Source organism: Rhincodon typus, chromosome 4 (assembly GCF_021869965.1).
Source record: "Rhincodon typus isolate 14 chromosome 4, sRhiTyp1.1, whole genome shotgun sequence".
NCBI classification, from domain to species: domain Eukaryota; kingdom Metazoa; phylum Chordata; class Chondrichthyes; order Orectolobiformes; family Rhincodontidae; genus Rhincodon; species Rhincodon typus.
The window spans coordinates 89,278,635-89,296,603 of NC_063335.1; the positions used below are offsets into that span (position 1 = coordinate 89,278,635).

At 41.0% G+C, this 17,969-nt stretch overlaps 1 protein-coding gene across 2 annotated transcripts in view; it reads left to right on the forward strand.

Annotated features, from left to right (window-relative positions):
- Window positions 1-17,969, forward strand: part of nradd (neurotrophin receptor associated death domain) — a 42,936-nt gene that overhangs the window by 17,043 nt on the left and 7,924 nt on the right. For both annotated transcript variants that reach the window (XM_020514408.2, XM_048596416.1), the window contains exon 3: window positions 16,551-16,683. In XM_020514408.2, the coding sequence (XP_020369997.2) occupies window positions 16,551-16,683 (133 nt within the window). The remainder of the gene's footprint in view (window positions 1-16,550; window positions 16,684-17,969) is intronic.

Genomic DNA, 17,969 nt, shown 5'->3' on the forward strand with positions numbered 1-17,969 from the left:
AGGCAGCTTCAAATGAGCAAGCTATATCCCCACATACTGAGCAGACTGTGGAATGAATCTTTGACCTAACAGACGGGTGATGTACAGTTCTCTCCTACTCTCCTAAATCAGAGAATTTTACCATGTAGGAAAAAAGTTATTCAGTCCATTTGTTATCTGCGCTGATTCCTTTTTAATGAGCTATCCCTTCTTCCCTTATCCTGTAGCACCTTTTGGAATATTTTCTTCTCCAAAAGTTTTTCCACTTTATAAAAAGTTTACTGAATTTTGTTTCTAACTGTATTTCTGGTCAGGCATTCTATAATTTGTGTGTTTGAAAAAGTTTTCATTGCTCTTTCACAATGGTTGTAAATGTATGGCCTTTAGGTTCCTGGCTCACTGACTCATGGAAAGAGTTTATATTCATTGATCTTTTGATGTCTGCTCTGATACTTTTCCCATTTAGTGGATATTTCTGCTGTTTGTTCTCTCCAATTACATTCCATTTCTATGTATTAACTTACATCTGACATCTCGATCAGTGTCTCTGTCTCTGTGCTCCTCCTTTTTAAAGAAAAGGCTGACACTTTGATGCAGCACTGAGGGAGTGCTGCACTGTGAATTGTCTAAACTGTGGCTCTGCTTTCTCCTCGGATAAGAAAGTTTCCATGACTTGCTCTTCTCAAAAGCATGAGATTCCACCTGGTGTCTTAACCAATATTAGCCCATTGATTGACATGACTGAAACAAATTGTGGCTGATTATTGCATTGCTGATTCTGGGCCATGCTGTAAGAATGTTGGTTGCTGCGTTTCTAACTTTTGTTTAAACAACGTTAAGTATTTTGTTTTTGATAAAGCACTTTGGGGTGTCATGAAAGGTGCTCTTTCGTTTCCTCCCCTTTCACAATAGACCAGCCTCCATTGGTCTCCAAGTTTTGAGATGGGGGCTGTTAAACAGAAGTCCAAAGATAATTTTTTTTTTCCGATATTGGTCATAGAATGGTTAAGACACAGAAAGAGGCCATTGTGTCTATGCAGTGCTCTGTAAGAGCCTTCTTCAGCTGTTTAGCTTGCAAATTCTCCTTTAGGAACTTACCAATTTTTTTTCTTCCTTTTTTGATAGCTGTAATTTAATCTTTGGTCCTGCGCATTACACACTAGATATTTTGAAAAGATTATATTTGCGTGTAACCTCTGGTTCTTGTGCCACTCACCTTTTTTAAATTGGAGCGTTCTCATTCTTGACCCTCCAACGGCAACAAGTTCTTGCCATCAACTCAGTGAGATCCCTCATCATTTTCAACACTTGCCAAATCTCTTCTCTTTAGAGAAATAACTCCCAGCTTCTCCAAACTACCCATGTAACTGAAATCCTGCATCCCAAAGACTACTCCCATAAATTTTTGCTGTGTCCTTCCTTCCTAAAATGTGGTGCCCAGAACTGGTTAAAACACTCTGACACCAATCTAATCAATTATAAATGTTCACTCTAACCTGTGCCTCTGTTTATTGTTTGTATGTGGTTCTGTCTTTCATACATTTATCCTACCAGAACAGATCATTTAACATATCTCCCCATTGTTTCATCTTTCACTTCTCCACCCTTTCCACTTGCTCATTCTCAAGTTATTTTGAAGTCTTTCCTTATCTTCCTCTTAGTTCACAATGCTTTCAAACTTGTTATCTATGGATAGAATAGTTGAGAGAGTTTGCGACTGTTTCCTGATGGCTGCCTACTGTAAGAAAACACAAATACCAATACTTCAAAACAACACAAATTATGGTGTGACATTTGATAGAAATTCTAAAATTATAAAGGATTGGGCAGAGCATATAGAAGCAGATTGTGTTTGTTTCTAGTAGTGGAGAGCTCAGGGAAAAAAACAAAATTAAATTCAAGAGTGCAGGATAAACTTATTGAATGCTGGCAGACTTGAAAGGACTGGGAGGGGTATCATTAAATGTGATTAGGATAAAATGGACTGGATATGATCAGGGCTTATTGTAATAGAAAATAAGTTATCAACTGACCCTGGAGGACATAAGTGTTTACATTGTTTTTGCCCAAAGCAAAAGCTTTCTGAACATTAACGAACTTCCTGTCTGTGCTGTGGCTTTCCCTTTAATGTCTCATGCATGAATTTTATCAATGACCTTACTCCATGGCACCTGACCAAGTGCTTATTTTTAAAATCTTCATATGCAGTATGAAGACTTTGTTCCTTTCAACAACATGTTCTGGTTGGTCACCTTGTTACAGGTAGGATATTATTAAGCTAGAGAGAGTTCAGAAGTGAATGGTACTAGCTATAGAAGGTTTGAGTTATAAAGAAATGCTGGGACTTTTTTCACTGGAGTGTTCAATGTTGAAAGGTGACCTTATAGAGGTTTATAAGATCATGAGGGGTATAGGTAGGGTTAATGGTAGGTGTCTTTGCCCTAGGATGGGGGATTTCAAGCCTAGTGGGCATATTTTTAAGGTGAGAGGAGAAAGATTTTAAAGACATGAGGGAGCAAATTTTTTGCACATAATGTGGTTCGTGGAATGAACTTTCTGAGGAAATGATAGATGCAGGCACAGTTACAATGTTTAAAATACACTTGGATAAATGCATAACTGGAAAGGTTTGGAGGGATGTAGGCCAGGGTCAGGCAGGTGGGACTAGTTTAGTTTGGGATTATATTTGGTATTGACTGTTTGGACTGAAGGGTCTGTTTCCATGCTGTATGACTATGACTCTGTAACATGTTTTTTCATTTAATTTGCCGTGAGCTACTGTTTCTCAATTCTTTTCCTGTATGAAGTAGTTATACTTTTTCATAGTTTTTGCGTAGGTAAGTGGAATTATTCAGGACCAATTAGATTGTGGAGAAAGAAGAATCTTCGATTCCTAATGGTACAATCCATTGGGTGAGCTGAGTGGCTCCCCACCTTTATTCACCATTCTTTGCCCAAGCATTTTTTTAATTTAGTATATGACTCACTTCTGTAGGTTGATGGACCCCTCTCTTTGTCTGCCTGTCTTTCATGCGCTGTCTCTTTGCCTGTCTGTCACACACGTCTACCAGCAGGATCAGTGTATGCTGATCTTCTCAATCGAAGTTGTTCATGCAAATTGGAAACAGCCAGCCTTGGAATAAATCACGATTGAAGCTGTGAATCATAGGATCCTAGTTCATTGGCGTTTTTTTTTATTATGTTTTCCTTTTCAACCTCTCTTCCTCTCTCTTTTTTCTTTTTCAAACCCCTCCAATTCCGTTTTCTCCCTTCTTCCGTGTTTCTCTCCCTTCCATTATTTTGTTGTCCATCTGTTTTTCTCTCTCCCTTTTCCACCTCTTTAATACTTCCTCTTCCCACTTCTCTTCCCACTAGCTTTTCCCTCAACTTTCACACTCTCACTTTTTCTATCTTCACCTTCCTCTCATTTCCCCCATCCCTTTCTTTGCTCTCCTTTCTTTCCTCCTCTGTTCCTGCACCCTCCTCCCTCTCTCATTTTTAATCCCCCTTTACTGCTTCTACCTCCAACCCCCCACCTCCCCCTGCTCCTCCTTGTTCAGCTCCCCCATTACTACAAAGTATGATTCCAAGTTGTTGCTATTAAAGCAAATTTAATCAAGTATAAAACTGTGATGCTGTGGAAACTACACTCAAGCAATTGATGCAGGTCCCAAGTACTGAGTCACAGAAACTGAGTTATTGAAACTCCAGCTTCTGCAGGGTTTGCTGATCTTGGTTGGGACCAAATGGGCGAATAAATGTTGCTTCAGTACCTCTGGGCGAGAGAAAGAAGAAAAAATGTTGTCTGCGCTGATGCATTGTTGAACAGCTTGTCAACACACATCAGCGAGGCCAGAAATATCCAAGCATTTTGTTTCTGATGGTTCTGCTCAATGCCGTAGAGCCTCGGGTGTGGGGGTGCTGCTGTTAACTTGCGTAGTTCTTTAGTCACTGATGGTTCTGATTTAGGATTCATTCACCAATCAGGCAATAGTATGAGTAACAGCTCTTGCCAAAACCTCCAGTCACAGGAAATCCAAACTCGATAAACCAATGTCAGATTGTAGTGTTTGAAGAAAAGAGAGGCTGTGTTGTCTGCACTTTGGAGGAAGGAGAGGCATAACGCAGTCTGGATGTTAGAGGTTTTGTCACACAACCTTCAGGCTCCAAGTCTCTGCCTCTTGTGCTTTGAGGCTCGACATATCAGGTGATCAATGTACAAGACCACTGGAGAACTAACACTCCTAAAAGAATGAATAATTCTTCACTCCCCGTACCCCCAACTCAAAAAAAAAATTCACAACTAGTAATGAACATGCTTCCAAAGAAAATGCAGGAAAGCCTATTTTACTGAAGCTTTGCTTTGCCTCCAATTTTACAATCTGGAAGATTATTTTTCAATTCCTGAAAATTTTGTAAGGGTCTAGGAGGTGTGGAATTCAAATATGAGGGTTTTGACTTTAATGTATGTAGTCGATGAAGAGGCCAGAATGATTATCAGTTATCAGTGTTTTACTCACTCCTTTTATTTTTGCTTGAAGTGATTAAACATGCCAAAGGATGCAATGGATCCAATGTTGCTTGGGAGAAAGATGAAGGAGAGTTTGAGAGAAAACAACTAGAGTGGAGTACTGGAGATGTAACAATAAATAGTATCTGAGATTTGTTCCATTACTTTTGAGATGTAGCAATATTTGACCAATCTTTTCTTTTGTGAGAGAGACCATGGTGGAATAATATTAATTGGATTACATTCAGTAGGATACCCAGCAAGGAAACACGACTTTTGGCTCAACCAGTCCACGTCAGTGTTGCCTTCCTATTTTCCACCCTACCCCTACAATTTGATATCTATAAATTCAGGAATTATATTTCAGGTTCTGCATTTCAGATAGTCAGTATACATTTGTGAACAGTCGTGGTCCCAGCACTGATCCTTGCAGATCATTGCTTGCCACTCGTGATTAACTGCTATTTACCTTGATTCCCCTGCTCGCCATCTTCCAGCCGCCTGGGAATTCTTTCTGCTATTTGTCCCCAAATACTATCTATCATAGTGCGCTTCACCTGAGTTTCACTACCATTGTCTATTCTCCCCTTAACTTCTCACAAAATTCAAAAAAGTTGATCAAACCAGATTTTCTTTTGCGAAATCCATGCTATTCATTTTATTATCCTTTTCTAGATATTCTTCTAATCCATTATTTTTCCTACCATTGATGTTAAGCTGAAGTTCTATCATTTTCTGCACATGTTCTTAAATTGTTAGCTAAGTACACCTGGATTATGCACTTTTAAAGCATTATTGAGCAATAATGTCTCTGCCATCTCATCCAGATTATTTTAATATAAATATAATCTATCCAGACCAGAGGATTTATTATCTCTTTTGAGTTTTAGTTTATTCAGTGCATCCCTTTTATGTTAAAATTCACTCTTGACATTACACACCACCTCATCCAGTGTCATTATAACCTGTACTCTCCTGGTGAATACGAAAGTGAAATAATTATTTAATTTTTCTTTAGTTATGTGACCCTATTCTGTTTGGTTTTTAATTGCCATTTCTCAATACAGATGTCCTACTTTTCTTCATGCAATGTGCTTGTAAAATATTTCAATTTTTTATACATTTCGGTATAATTTTAAATCCTTTTAGCCCTCCTAATCTTGTTTTTATCGTCCACTCCTCTCTTGTTTATGAACCTTATGTATCCCTCCATTTCCCAACCTGCAGTTGTTCTCTGTTTACATTTATCTCTGGAGTCCCACTGGTCTTCAATTTGTTCCTTGTTTTTAGTGGAACGTGTACACCCTGCATTCTGAGCACCATTGTAAATGTTTCCAATTGACCCACATTGTTTTCTGATGCAGCAAAGAGACAATAGAAGAAGATTAATAGGAGTGTGAGAGTTCATGACTTGTGGCCCTGTCAATGAATGAGAACACAGGTTTTGTCTTGTCACTTACAGTTCCTCTGTCCATTTTTGAATGCGTGCTGTGTCAGTAGCCCACTTATCCAACCCTCTTCCCTGGTGGAACTCCAGTGCAGCAGCAGGTAGGTAGATACAGATATGACCCCAATTGCCACCCTCCTTTCACTTGGGTCTCACTGGGGTATGTTGCCACTGTGGCCATTTTTTGTGTGAGCAGGTTGTTTAGCCACAGTGAATGTTCCGTTCTCTACTCAATGTTCATGTGACTTGCCCATTAGAGGCCTGTCGGTAAATTATGGGAATTTGAGCTGGTTCTTCATTGCCTGAGCCTAGGACTCAATTGAACATGGTTACCAGGACATCCTAAAGAGTAGGTATAAACACCCACTGCGTACTCGCTGAGGCTCTCAAATGAAGAAAGGTTCCTTTTGAGTGTAGATCTGTGTTGCGAAGTTGGGTCGAGTACTTGTGGATTGAGAGGCAGGAAGTTAGAATTTAGTGTTTGTAAATTGCAAGGGAGAAAGCATTGAATGGTCTCTTTAAAAGATCGTGTGTGTTTTCCGTACTTAGAGGTTTAACATGGATGTCTGTGAGCAGCAGCTTGAAAGTTTGCAAGTACACAGAGCGCACTCAAATTGAAACATTTGTGTCAAAAGGCTTTAAAGTTAGTAGGCCAAGCAGCAGTTTTACCAAGACAACAGGCTTTTTCAATTTAGCCAATCATTTGAACCAGGTACTTAGATACCAAAAAAACTATTAAATTGAAGTCTGATGGTTTTGACAACATAGGACCAATCCTATTGTAAGAAATATTGATATGTCATCAAGGGTATAAAAAGAAGGGGGCAATTGGACAAAGACCGCAGAGCTAGCTACCATCTGCAAGAGCTAATGGCCCTCAGCTCTCAAGAGAGAAGTGCTGGCTGTCACAGCCTCTTCTATGTCTTTGAGAAAACACCATCAAAATACCAAGGACACTAATAGTTAATATTCCTGACAGAAGAATCGATGGAGAAGGCATTCCTGACAGAAGAATCGATGGAGAGGGAACAGAATATTCCAGAAGACATGTAACCTGGCTGTAATTTCAAGAGACTAAATTCTATTTTTTTAATATAGACTTGTATTTATTGGAACAGCATACCATTAGAATCTTGCCTTATTTGGGAATAGTTAGTAGTCAGAAGGGATTTATTCAGTTTGGTAACAGTTTCGTTAATTTGTTCACTGTTAGAGTTAGATAAATAAATTGTTACTTGTTGATTGTAAAGTGAGTGTCAGGGGTTTGTTTTATTTAACCACTAGAAGTTGCTGAAAGGCAGGTTACACCACTGTTCACACTCCTTTTACAGATTATAAGCTGAGGGGCTCCTGTTTGGGTGTTTCCTTTAGTTCTTACAGGTCAACCTCCACTTATAACAGACTGGGGACTCATCTGGGATCTGGACAGATTTGGACAGATTTAGGGTACAGAAGGTCCCAGTAGATTTAATCAGACTTGGGGACTAGTGTCCTAGATCTTTAAATAAAACATAAGTGAGGAGTGGAAAATTTGTTTAATTTTGGTTGCTTGCTGTTGATTAAATCAAAAGTGGGAAAATGTCTCTTAACATTGCTAAAGAGATTCTGGGGGGCAAAGATGCTTCCCAAATTTGCCAAGAAAATTTAGAAAGACAGAAGAAGGTGACACTTGTAGAATTAGCAAGCATGCTAAAATTGGGTTTGACTAGGGATAATAAGAAAGCTGAAATTGTAACTCCATTACAATTTAAATATATCAGAGAAACAGTCACATGCAGTGGAGTTAGAACAACATTAAATCACAAATGACACAATTGGAATTAGAGGATAAAGAAAGGGAAAGAAGATTCCTAGCTGAAGGAAAAGAATGGGGACTGAAACAGTTTGAATTACGGTTAAAAGCAGAGGAAAGAGAAAAGGAAAGAATCGCCAAAGCAGAGGAAAAGGGAAAAAGAGAAGAAAGGGAGAAAGAGAGAGAATTTGATTTTCAGAAGTTGGCATTGAACAGGGAAGTCAACATAAAAGGATAGAGATGAAGGTAGAAGGTTGGCTTAGTGAGGAGAATAGTGATGATGAGCAAACCCATTGTAGCCAAAGCCTGGTAGGGATATATATATGGTAGAGATAAATATGTCAAACCATTACCAGAATGTAATGGAAAAGATGTAGAGCCTTTTTCATTTCCTTTGAGAAAGTGGTTAAAAAGATGAACTGGCTATGTGGGTAATGTTAATTCAGACCAAGTTAGTAGGCAGGGCTAGTGAGGTGTTTGCAGCGCTGTCAGAGGAGGTGTCAGGCGGATATGAAGGAGTAAAACAGGCTGTATTGCATGTTTATGAATTGGTATCAAAAGCATATAGACAACAGTTCAGAAATATAAGAAAGGAACCAGGTCAGACTTATATCGAGTTTGAAAGAATTAAATAGATCAACTTCGATAGATGAGTGACAGCATTAAAGATAGAGAAGACATATGAGGAGCTTAGAGATATTATTCGGCTGGAGGAGTTTAAAAACTCACTTCCAGTAGCGATAAGAAATCATGTTGAGGAACAGAAAGTTAAAACAGTGGGAAGAGCTGCAGAGATGGCGGATGAATATGTATTAGTGCATAAATCAAAATCTAACTTCTGACAGTAATTTCATTCTTTGAGGAATAGAAATTGGGAAAGAGGGAGATCGTTCAATGAAAAATAAAAAGTAGATCATACTGGGAACACTTTACCACATGTGAAAGAAAGAAACCCACGAGGGTGGAAAAGAGGTGAAAGACCTCAGGTGTTTTCACTGCAATAAGGTGGGACACACAAAGTCACAGTGCTAGTGGTTTAGGAAAGGCAATGGCAAAAAGGATGCAGTAAAAGAGGATAAACCAGTGGGATTATTTGTGGTAGTGAAGGAAATCCCAGGAGAAGTCGAGGAGTTGCAGGAGAGTGCACAGCCTAGTCACGGGCTGGAGAGTAACATAGTGCCTGATCTTTTCAAAGACTTCACCTGTGTGGGTAAGGTTTACTCAGATAGAACGGGGGAGTAGGTAAAGAAGTTAAAATGTTGAGAGATATAGGAGCCAGTCTGTCTCTAATAGTAAGAGATGAATGTATTTGCACTCCTTCTTAAATATTGCCCGAGAGAGGGGTAAATGGAGAGAGGAGTAGTGTTCCCCTGTGTAACATGAGGCTAGAAAGTCCAAACAAGACTGGGGAAATGATAGTGGGAATGATGGAAAATTGGCTATTCCAGGAATACAGTTTGTTCTTAGAAACGATATAACTGGATCACAGGTGGGAGTGATGCCCATTATATGGAAAAGCCAAAAGAAAACCATGGAACTGAGGAGTTAAAAGAAAAATACCCTGGAATCTTTCAGACTGTGTGGTGACAAAATCCCACGGCCATAAGTTAAAACAAGAAGGGAAAACAAAAGAAAAAGATGAAGGGGTTGAGGTCCAGTTAGCTGACACTCTGATGAGATGATAAAAGAAAACCTAAGCAGGTAGAGGATCAGGCAGAGGTGTTTAGTTCTGAAAGATTAATGGAATTATGACAAAAAGATGAGACGATAAAGGATTTATATCAGAAAGCCTAGCCAGAAAACGAATCAGAGTGTATTCCAGAATGTTATTACCTTAAGAATAAAATCTTAAGGTGGAAATGGAGACCATGGCAGGTTATTGCAGATGAGAAATGTATGGAAGTTCACCAGATTGTGTTGCTAGTAGAATACAGACAGGACGTATTGCGGGTAGCACATGAATTATCTGTAGGAGGTCATCTAGCAGTGAGGAAGACTCAGGTTAAGATACAGAAGCATTTTTATTGTCCTGGATTACATAAAGATGTGGTTGAATTTTGCTGTACCTGTCTTACATGTGAGATGGTAGGAAATCCACAGGCGGTGATAAAACCAACGCCATTGATGCCAGTTCCCACATTTGAAGAATGTTTTACACAGGTTATAATTGAGGGTCCCCTCCCACAAGCCAAAAGTGTGAACCGGTATTTGCTAGCCATAATGCTTATGTCCATCAGGTTTCCAGAGGCAATTCCATTCCAGAATGTCAAGATAAAAAAAAAGTGGTGGAGGAGTTGCTTGCTTTCTTTATCCATTATGGACTACCCAGGGAGATTCAGTCAGACCAAGGGTCCAATTTTACTGTCAAATTATTTAAAGAGGTCATGGATCGTTTCGGCATCAAATACTTTAAATCAAGTGCATAGCATCCTGAATGCCAGGGAGCATTGGAAAGGTGGCATCAGACCCTAAAGACAATGCTGAGGACTTATTGCCAGGATTACCCAAATGATTGGGCACAGCCTACAGCCATACTAGGCTGAAAACGCCCGATCTTGTCTGATTGCAGAAGTTAAGCAGACTCAGGCCTGGTTAGTATTTGGATGAGACACTGCCTGGAATACCAGGTGCACTAGGCTTAATAGGGTGGTTCAGTGGTTAGCACTGCTGCCTCACAGCGCCAGGGACCCGGGATTCGATTCCACCCTCGGACAACTGTCTGTGTGGAGTTTGCACATTCTCCCCGTGTCTGCATGGATTTCCTCCGGGTGCTCCAGTTTCCTCCCACAGTCCAGTGCAGGCTAGGTGGATTGGTGCTAAATTGCCTGTAGTGTTCAGGGATGTGTAGATTAGGTGGGTTACAGTCTGGTTGGGTTGGTGTGGACTTGTTGGGCTGAAGGGCCTGTTTCCACACTGCAGGGATTCTATGGTTTGGGATAAAGGTATCCCATTTGAATTATTTGCTGTTAGACATCTTCCAAATCAATTGACTCAGTTTACTCCATTTGAATTGATATTTGAACACAAAGTAAAAGGGCCTTTAAAATTAATTAAGGAAAAGTTCATAGGTCCAAAGCCAGAGATCTCACAGCTGGATGACATATCTGAGGTGAGAGAAAGATTAAATAGAGTAGGTGAGTTAGCTGGACAACATTTAAAGGTGGCACAGCACCTAATGAAGCAAGAAACAGATAAGAATTCTAAAATTCATATGTTTGCCTGTGGGGATAAAGTGTTGATGCTGTTACCAGTGGTAGGAGATCCCTCAAAGCAAAGTTCAGTGGTCCCTATCAGATTGAGAAGAAGTTAAGTCAGGCCAATTATCTGGTAAAGACGCCAGATAGGAAAAAATTTATCAGGTATGGTCATGTGAACGTACTAAAACATTACTACGACAGGGAAAGAAAACTGAAGAAACAGGTATTAGTTACTGCCACTCAGAGCAAGGAATCAAATTCAGATGATTTGGATTTTGATGTGCCTCAGAATAAATTGAATAATGAGGAAGTCCTTAAGGAATGGGATAGAGTGGTGAGCTATCTGTCTCAGGAACAGAGAACTGAATTGAAAGGCTTGTTACAATGCTATGAGGACCTCTGTAGAAATAGAATGGGGAGGACTAATGCCATAGTACATGAGGTTTATGTAGGGAATGCTGTTTTGATAAAACAACACCCCTACAGGCTTAATACTCTCAAAGCAGCACAGGTTCAGAAGGAAGTGGATGCGAAGCTGCAAGAAGACATCATAGGGATGAGTCAAAGTGAGTGGAATTTGCCAATCATTTTGGTTCCCAAACCTGATGGTATTCAGCAATTTTGCATAGATTATCAGAAGGTCAACGCTATGACAAAATCTCACTCATACCCAATTCCAAAGCCGGAGGATTGTGTGGTAAAAGTAAGACAAGCCATTTACATCACAAAGTTGGACTTATTTTGTGTTTACTGGAAAGTACCTTTTGTCGGAGAGAGAGAAAGAAGCTTCTACTCCAACTGGGCTGTGTCACTTTGAAGTCATGCCCTTTGGAATGAAAAATGCACCAGCCATTCTTCAAAGGCTTTATAAACAGAGTTGTTGCAGAATTGACTAATTGTACCGCCTACATAGATGACTTAGTGATCTTTAGCCATTTGCAGGAAGATCACATGGAGTATTTGACGGAGCTCTTTGACAGACTACGGAAGGCAAAGTTGGTTGTAGACTTGGAACAGAGTTTGCGAAGGCAGAAGTGACATTCTTAGGGCACAATATCGGGCACGGAAGGGTGACACTGAGGAACGTGAAGACGAAGACCATCGAGGACCTCGGAAAAAGAAGTGATACATTTTTTGGGATTGAGTGGGTTCTACAGGAAATTTGTACCAAACTTTAGTAGGGTGGTAGCACTGCTGATGGATTTGTAGAAAAGAACACAAAATTTCGGTGGACAGAACAATGCCAGGAGGCATTTGAGAATTTAAAAGCAGCGTTAAACACCGCACCAGTTTTAGCCACACCAAATTTCTTGAAACCCTTTAAATTTGCTGTTGATGCAAGCGATGTAGGTATTGGAGCTGTGTTGTTACAGGAGGATGATTGTGGAATAGAAAGTCCAAACAGCTATTTTTCAGAAATTCAATATCCACCAGAAAAAATATTCAACTGTTGAAAAAGTGTTATTGAGTTTGGTAATGGCCTTATGACATTTTAATGCTTACGTTGCAAACAATGTATCAGAGACAGTTTTGTACACTGATCACAATCCTTGGACATTTCTGGAAAGATTTAAGGAGGAGAACACCAGATTATTTCATTGGAGTCTTATGTTACAAGTATTTAATTTACAGATTGTACATGCTACGGGTTGTGAACATATTCTCACAGGTGCTTTATCACGAGTTTAAAACAGAAATGTTTATACGAGATAGAAACGGCAGTGTTCTATGTTATATTTTAACAGAATTAGTGCAAAATGTGTAACTCATGATTTAATAAGCGATAGATTTACTAATAATGAAGTTAAGGTTTCCAAAAAAAAGAAATGAAGCCATCTTTTCATCATGATGGTTCATTGTTTTCTTAAGGGGGGCGGTATTGTGAAATTGGGTACGGGTAGGCGATGGCCTAGTGGTATTATCACTAGACTATTAATCCAAAAACCCAGGTAATGTTCTGGGGATCTGGCTTCGAATCCTGCCATGGCAGTTGGTGGAATTTGAATTCAATTTTAAAAAAAATCTGGAATTAAGGATTTACTGATCACCATGAAATCATTGTCGATTGTCAGGAAAACCCCATCTGGTTCACTAATGCCCTTCCGGGAAGGAAATATGCCATCCTCACCAGGTGTGGCTGATATGTAACTCCAGACCCACAGCAATATAGTTGACTCTCAATTGCCCTCTGAAATGGCCCAGCAAGCCACTCAGTTGTACCAATCGCTACAAAGACTCAAAGAAATGAAACTGGATGGATCACCTGGGTCTGTGGCAGGTGGTGAGGGAACCACCAAGAGGGAAAAACATACTTGACCTCATCCTTACCAATCTGCCAGCTGCAGTTGCATCTGTCCATGACAGTATCGGTAAGAGTGACCATCGCACAGTCCTTGTGGAGAGAGAGTCCCTCCTTCACATTGAGAATAACTTGTATCATGTTTGGCACTATCACCGTGCTAAATGGGGCAGACTTTGCACTGATCTAGCCACTCAAGTCTGGGTATCCATGAGGCACTGTGGGCCATCAACAGCAGCAGAATTGTACTCCAGCACAATCTGTAACATGGCCCAACATATCCCACTCTCAAACATTACCATGAAGCCAGGGGATCAACTCTGGTTCAATGAAGAGTGCAGGAGGGTATGCCAGGAGCAGCACCAGGCATACCTGAAGACGAGGTATCAATTTAGTGAAGCCACTGACCTGGCAAAACACTAAAGTTGCACACCAAACAGCACAAGCAGCAAGTGATAGACAGAGCTTAATGATTCCACAACCAACGGATCAGATCTAAGCTCTGTAGTCCTGCCACATCCAGTCATGAATGGAGGTGGTGGACAATTAAACAACTCACTGGAGGAGGAAGCTCCACAAATATCTCCATCCTCAATGATGGAAGAGTTCAGCACATCAGTGCAAAAGATAAAGCTGAAGCTTTCGCAGCAATCTTCAGCCAGAAGTGCTGAGTGGATGATCCCTCTCGACCTCCTCCAGTGGTCCCCAGCATTACAGACACCAGTCTTCAGCCAATTCGATTCACTGCACGTGATCTCAAGAACCGTTGGAGACACTGGATGCAGCAAAGGCTATGGGCCCTGACAACATTCTGGCATCAGTACTGAAGACTTGTGCTCCAGAACTTGCCGCTCCCCTAGCCAAGTTCTTCCACTACAGTTATAACACTGGTATGTGGAAAATTGCCCAGGTATGTCATGTACACAAAAAGCAGGAAAAATCGAACCCGGCCAATTACCGCCCCATCAGTCTCCTCTCGATCACCACTAAAGTGTTGGAAGGTGTCATCAACAGCGCTATCAAGCAGCACCTGCTCAGAATAACCTGCTCAGAGATGCCCAGTTTGGGTTCCGCCAGGGCCACTCAGTTCCTAACCTCATTACAATCCTTGGTTCAGATGTAAACAAAAGAGTTCAATTCCAGAGGTGAGGTGAGAGTGACAGCCCTTTACATCAAGGCTGCATTCGACCAAGTGTGGCATCAAGGAGCCCTAGCAAAACTGGAATCAGTGGGTATCAGGGGACAAATTCTCCAGTGGTTGTAGTCATACCTGATACGTAGGAAGATGGTCGTGGTTGTTAGGAGTCAATCATCTCAGCTCCAGGACATCTCTGCAGGAGTTCCTCAGGGTAGTGTCCTAGGCTCAACCATTTTCAGCTGCTTCATCAATGACCTTCCCTCCATCATAAGGTCAGAAGTGGGGATATTCGCCGATCATTGTACAATGTTCAGCACCATTCATGACTCTTCAGATACTGAAGTAGTCCATGTTCACATGCAACAAGATCTGGACAATATCCAGGCTTGGGCTGCCAAGTTGCAAGTAACCTTCGCGCCACACAAATGCCAGGCTATGACCATCACCAATAAGAGACAATCTAACTTCCATCCCTTGGCATTCAACGGTGTTACCATCACTGAATACCCCACTGTCAACATCCTGGGGGCTAACATTGACCAGAAACTCGACTGGATCATCCCATTAACACAGTGGCTACAAGAGCAAGTCAGAAGCCAGCAATACGATGGTGAGTAACTGACCTCCTGACTGCCCAGAGTCTGTCCACCATCTACAAGGCAAAAGTCAGGAATGTGATGGAATACTCCCCGCTTACCTGGATGGGTGCAGCTCCAACAACACTCAAGAAGCTTGACGCCATCCAGGACGAAGCAGCCCGCTTGATTGGCACTACATCCACAAGCATTCACACTGTCCACCACTCAGTAGCAGCAGTATGTACTGACTACAAGATGCACTGCAGAAATTCACCAAAGATCCTCAGACAGCACCTTCCAAACCCACGACCACTTCCATCTAGAAGGACAAGGGCGGCAGATATATGGGAACACCACCACCTTCAAGTTCCCCTCCAAGTCACTCAGCCATCCTGACTTGGATATACATCACCGTTCCTTCACTGTCCTGGAATTCCCTCCCTAATAGCTGTGGGTCACCCCACAGCAGGAGGCCTGCAGTGGTTCAAGAAGGCAGCTCACCACCACCTTCTCAAGGGCAACTAGGGATGGGCAAGAAATGCTGGCTAGCCAGCGACACCCACATCCCACAAATGAATTAAAAAAAACTAAAGTTGGGTAGAGTACTTGTGGATTGGGAGGCAGGAATTTAGAATTTGGTGTTCGTAAAATGCTGGGGGGAGAGCATTGTGTGGTCTCTTTAAAAGGTCATGTGCTTTTTCTGTGCTTAGAGATTTCAAATAGATGTTTGTGAGCCGCAGCTTGAAAGTTTGCAAGTACACAGAGCGCACGCGACTTGAAATATTTATACCGAAAGGCCGTAGAGGTAGCAGGCCAAACAACAGTTTTACCAAGATAACAGCTTTTGAATTTAGCCAATCAGTTTGAACCAAGTACTTGGATATCAAAAAATTCTTAAATTTAAGTCCTATTTTAAGAAATAGTGATATGTCATTAAGGGTATAAAAAGAAAGGGGCAATTGGACAGAGACCCCAAAGCTAGCTGCCATCTGCCAAAGCTAATGGTGCTCAGCTCTTGAGAGAATCGCTGGCTCTTGTAGCCTCCTCTGTCTTCGAGAAAGCAACATCTAAATAACAACGTTATCGACGGCACAAGTAGTTAATATTCCTGACAGAAGAATCAACAGAGAAGGCACAGAACATTCTGGAAGATACTTAATCTGGCTGTAATTTCGATAGACTAAATTCTATATTTTTTAACATATATAAGTGGGTCTTGTATTTATTGGAACAACATACCATTAGAATCTTGCTTTATTTAGGAATAGTTAGTAGGTAGAAGGAATTTATTTGGTTTGTTAACAGTTTAGTTAATTTGTCCACTGTTAGAGTTAGATAAATAAATTGTTACTTGTTGATTGTAAAGTGAGTGTCAGGGGTTTATTTTCTTTTAACCACTAGAAGTTACTGAAAGGCAGGTTACACCACTTTCACACTCCTTTTACAGATTATACAGCAAGGGGCTCCTGTTTGGGTGTTTCGGTTTTAGGTCTCAGACATCCACTTTGTAGCAATCTGTAATCATGGTGCAAATTGACATCTTAAGGAGGAAAAGCTGGCCTTACCCTTGCTGATCAATCTCGTTTAATCTTCTTTTCTTGATGCTGCAGGTGATGGCAGGTGACTCTTGTCACAGCGGACAATTTACATTGGAGGGCGACTGCTGTGACCTCTGTCCTGCAGGTCATGGTGTCATTAAAGAGTGTAACACCACCAATACCCAATGTCAGCCTTGTGAGGATGGTAAGTATGTACAGTCAGTCTGTAACCGCTTAAGGTAATGTTGGCTTTCTTCCCTCTCTGCTTCCCCACCTTTTCTCCCCCTTCTCAAACTATGTGTGTATTGTTCATTGCACTAGTTTGTTTTGAAATCACCTCGTATGCTTTAGTCCTCAATCACAGAACTACTCAGCCCGGATAAAGCAAATGAGCATCTCACTTAGTGCTGTTCTTCTGTCTTCTCCCTACAACCTAAACATTGCTCCTTTTCAAATAACATCTAATTCGCTTTTGATTCCTCTACTGAACCTGCCACCGCCATGCTCTCTGGCAGTATATTCCAGACTCTAATCACTTGCTGTATTTTTTAACCTTCCTTTAGCAATTACTTCAAATTTGTGCTCTTTGTTTTCAATCATTTGTGAGTGGGAGTATTTTCTCACTGTTTACTCTGTCTAAATGCCTTGTAATCAGATCTCTTTGCAGCTCTCTTCTCCACGGGAAATAGTCATAAAGCTTCTCCAATCTATCTTAAGAAACGTTAATTCCTCGTTCCTGGAACCATTCTTAGAAGTCACATCTGCACTCTCTCCAATACCTTTCCATCCGCCCTAAAGTGCAGTGGCCAGAACTGGACACAATTCTTCAGCTGAGGCCAAACTAGCTTCTTAACAAAATAAAAACTGAAAGAACTGCGGATGCTGTAAATCAGGAACACAGACAGAAGTTGCTGGAAAAGCTCAGCAGGTCTGGCAGCATCTGTGAAGAAAATAACAGTTAACGTTTCGGGTCTGGTGACCCTTCCTCACAACTGAGAAAGTTCTGAGGAAGGGTCACCGGACCCAAAACGTTTACTGTTTCTTTCTTCACAGATGCTGCCAGACCTGCTGAGCTTTTCCAGCAACTTTGTTTTAGTTTCTTAACAAGTTCAATGTAAACTTCTTGCTCTTGTACTCTATGCCTCTGTTAATAAAACCAGGATACGGTCTGGTATTTTTTAACTGCTCTCTCAACCTGTTGGCCGTCGTTAATGCTTTTATGGATAGATGATGGAACAATGATAAAATCACTGGAATAAGTTATCCAGTGGCCTACAGTAATGCTTTTGGACAGGATTCTAATCCTTCCATAGCAGCTGGTGGAATTTAAATTCTGTTTTAAAGCTAGTTCCAGCAATGGTTTCCTGATGAAAAGTTATCAATTGCTTTATTTTAAAAATCGCCATCTGGTTCAATGCCCTTTAGGGAAATCAATCTGCCACCCATGTATGGTCTGGCTGATATGTAGCTCCAGATCCACAGCAATGTAGG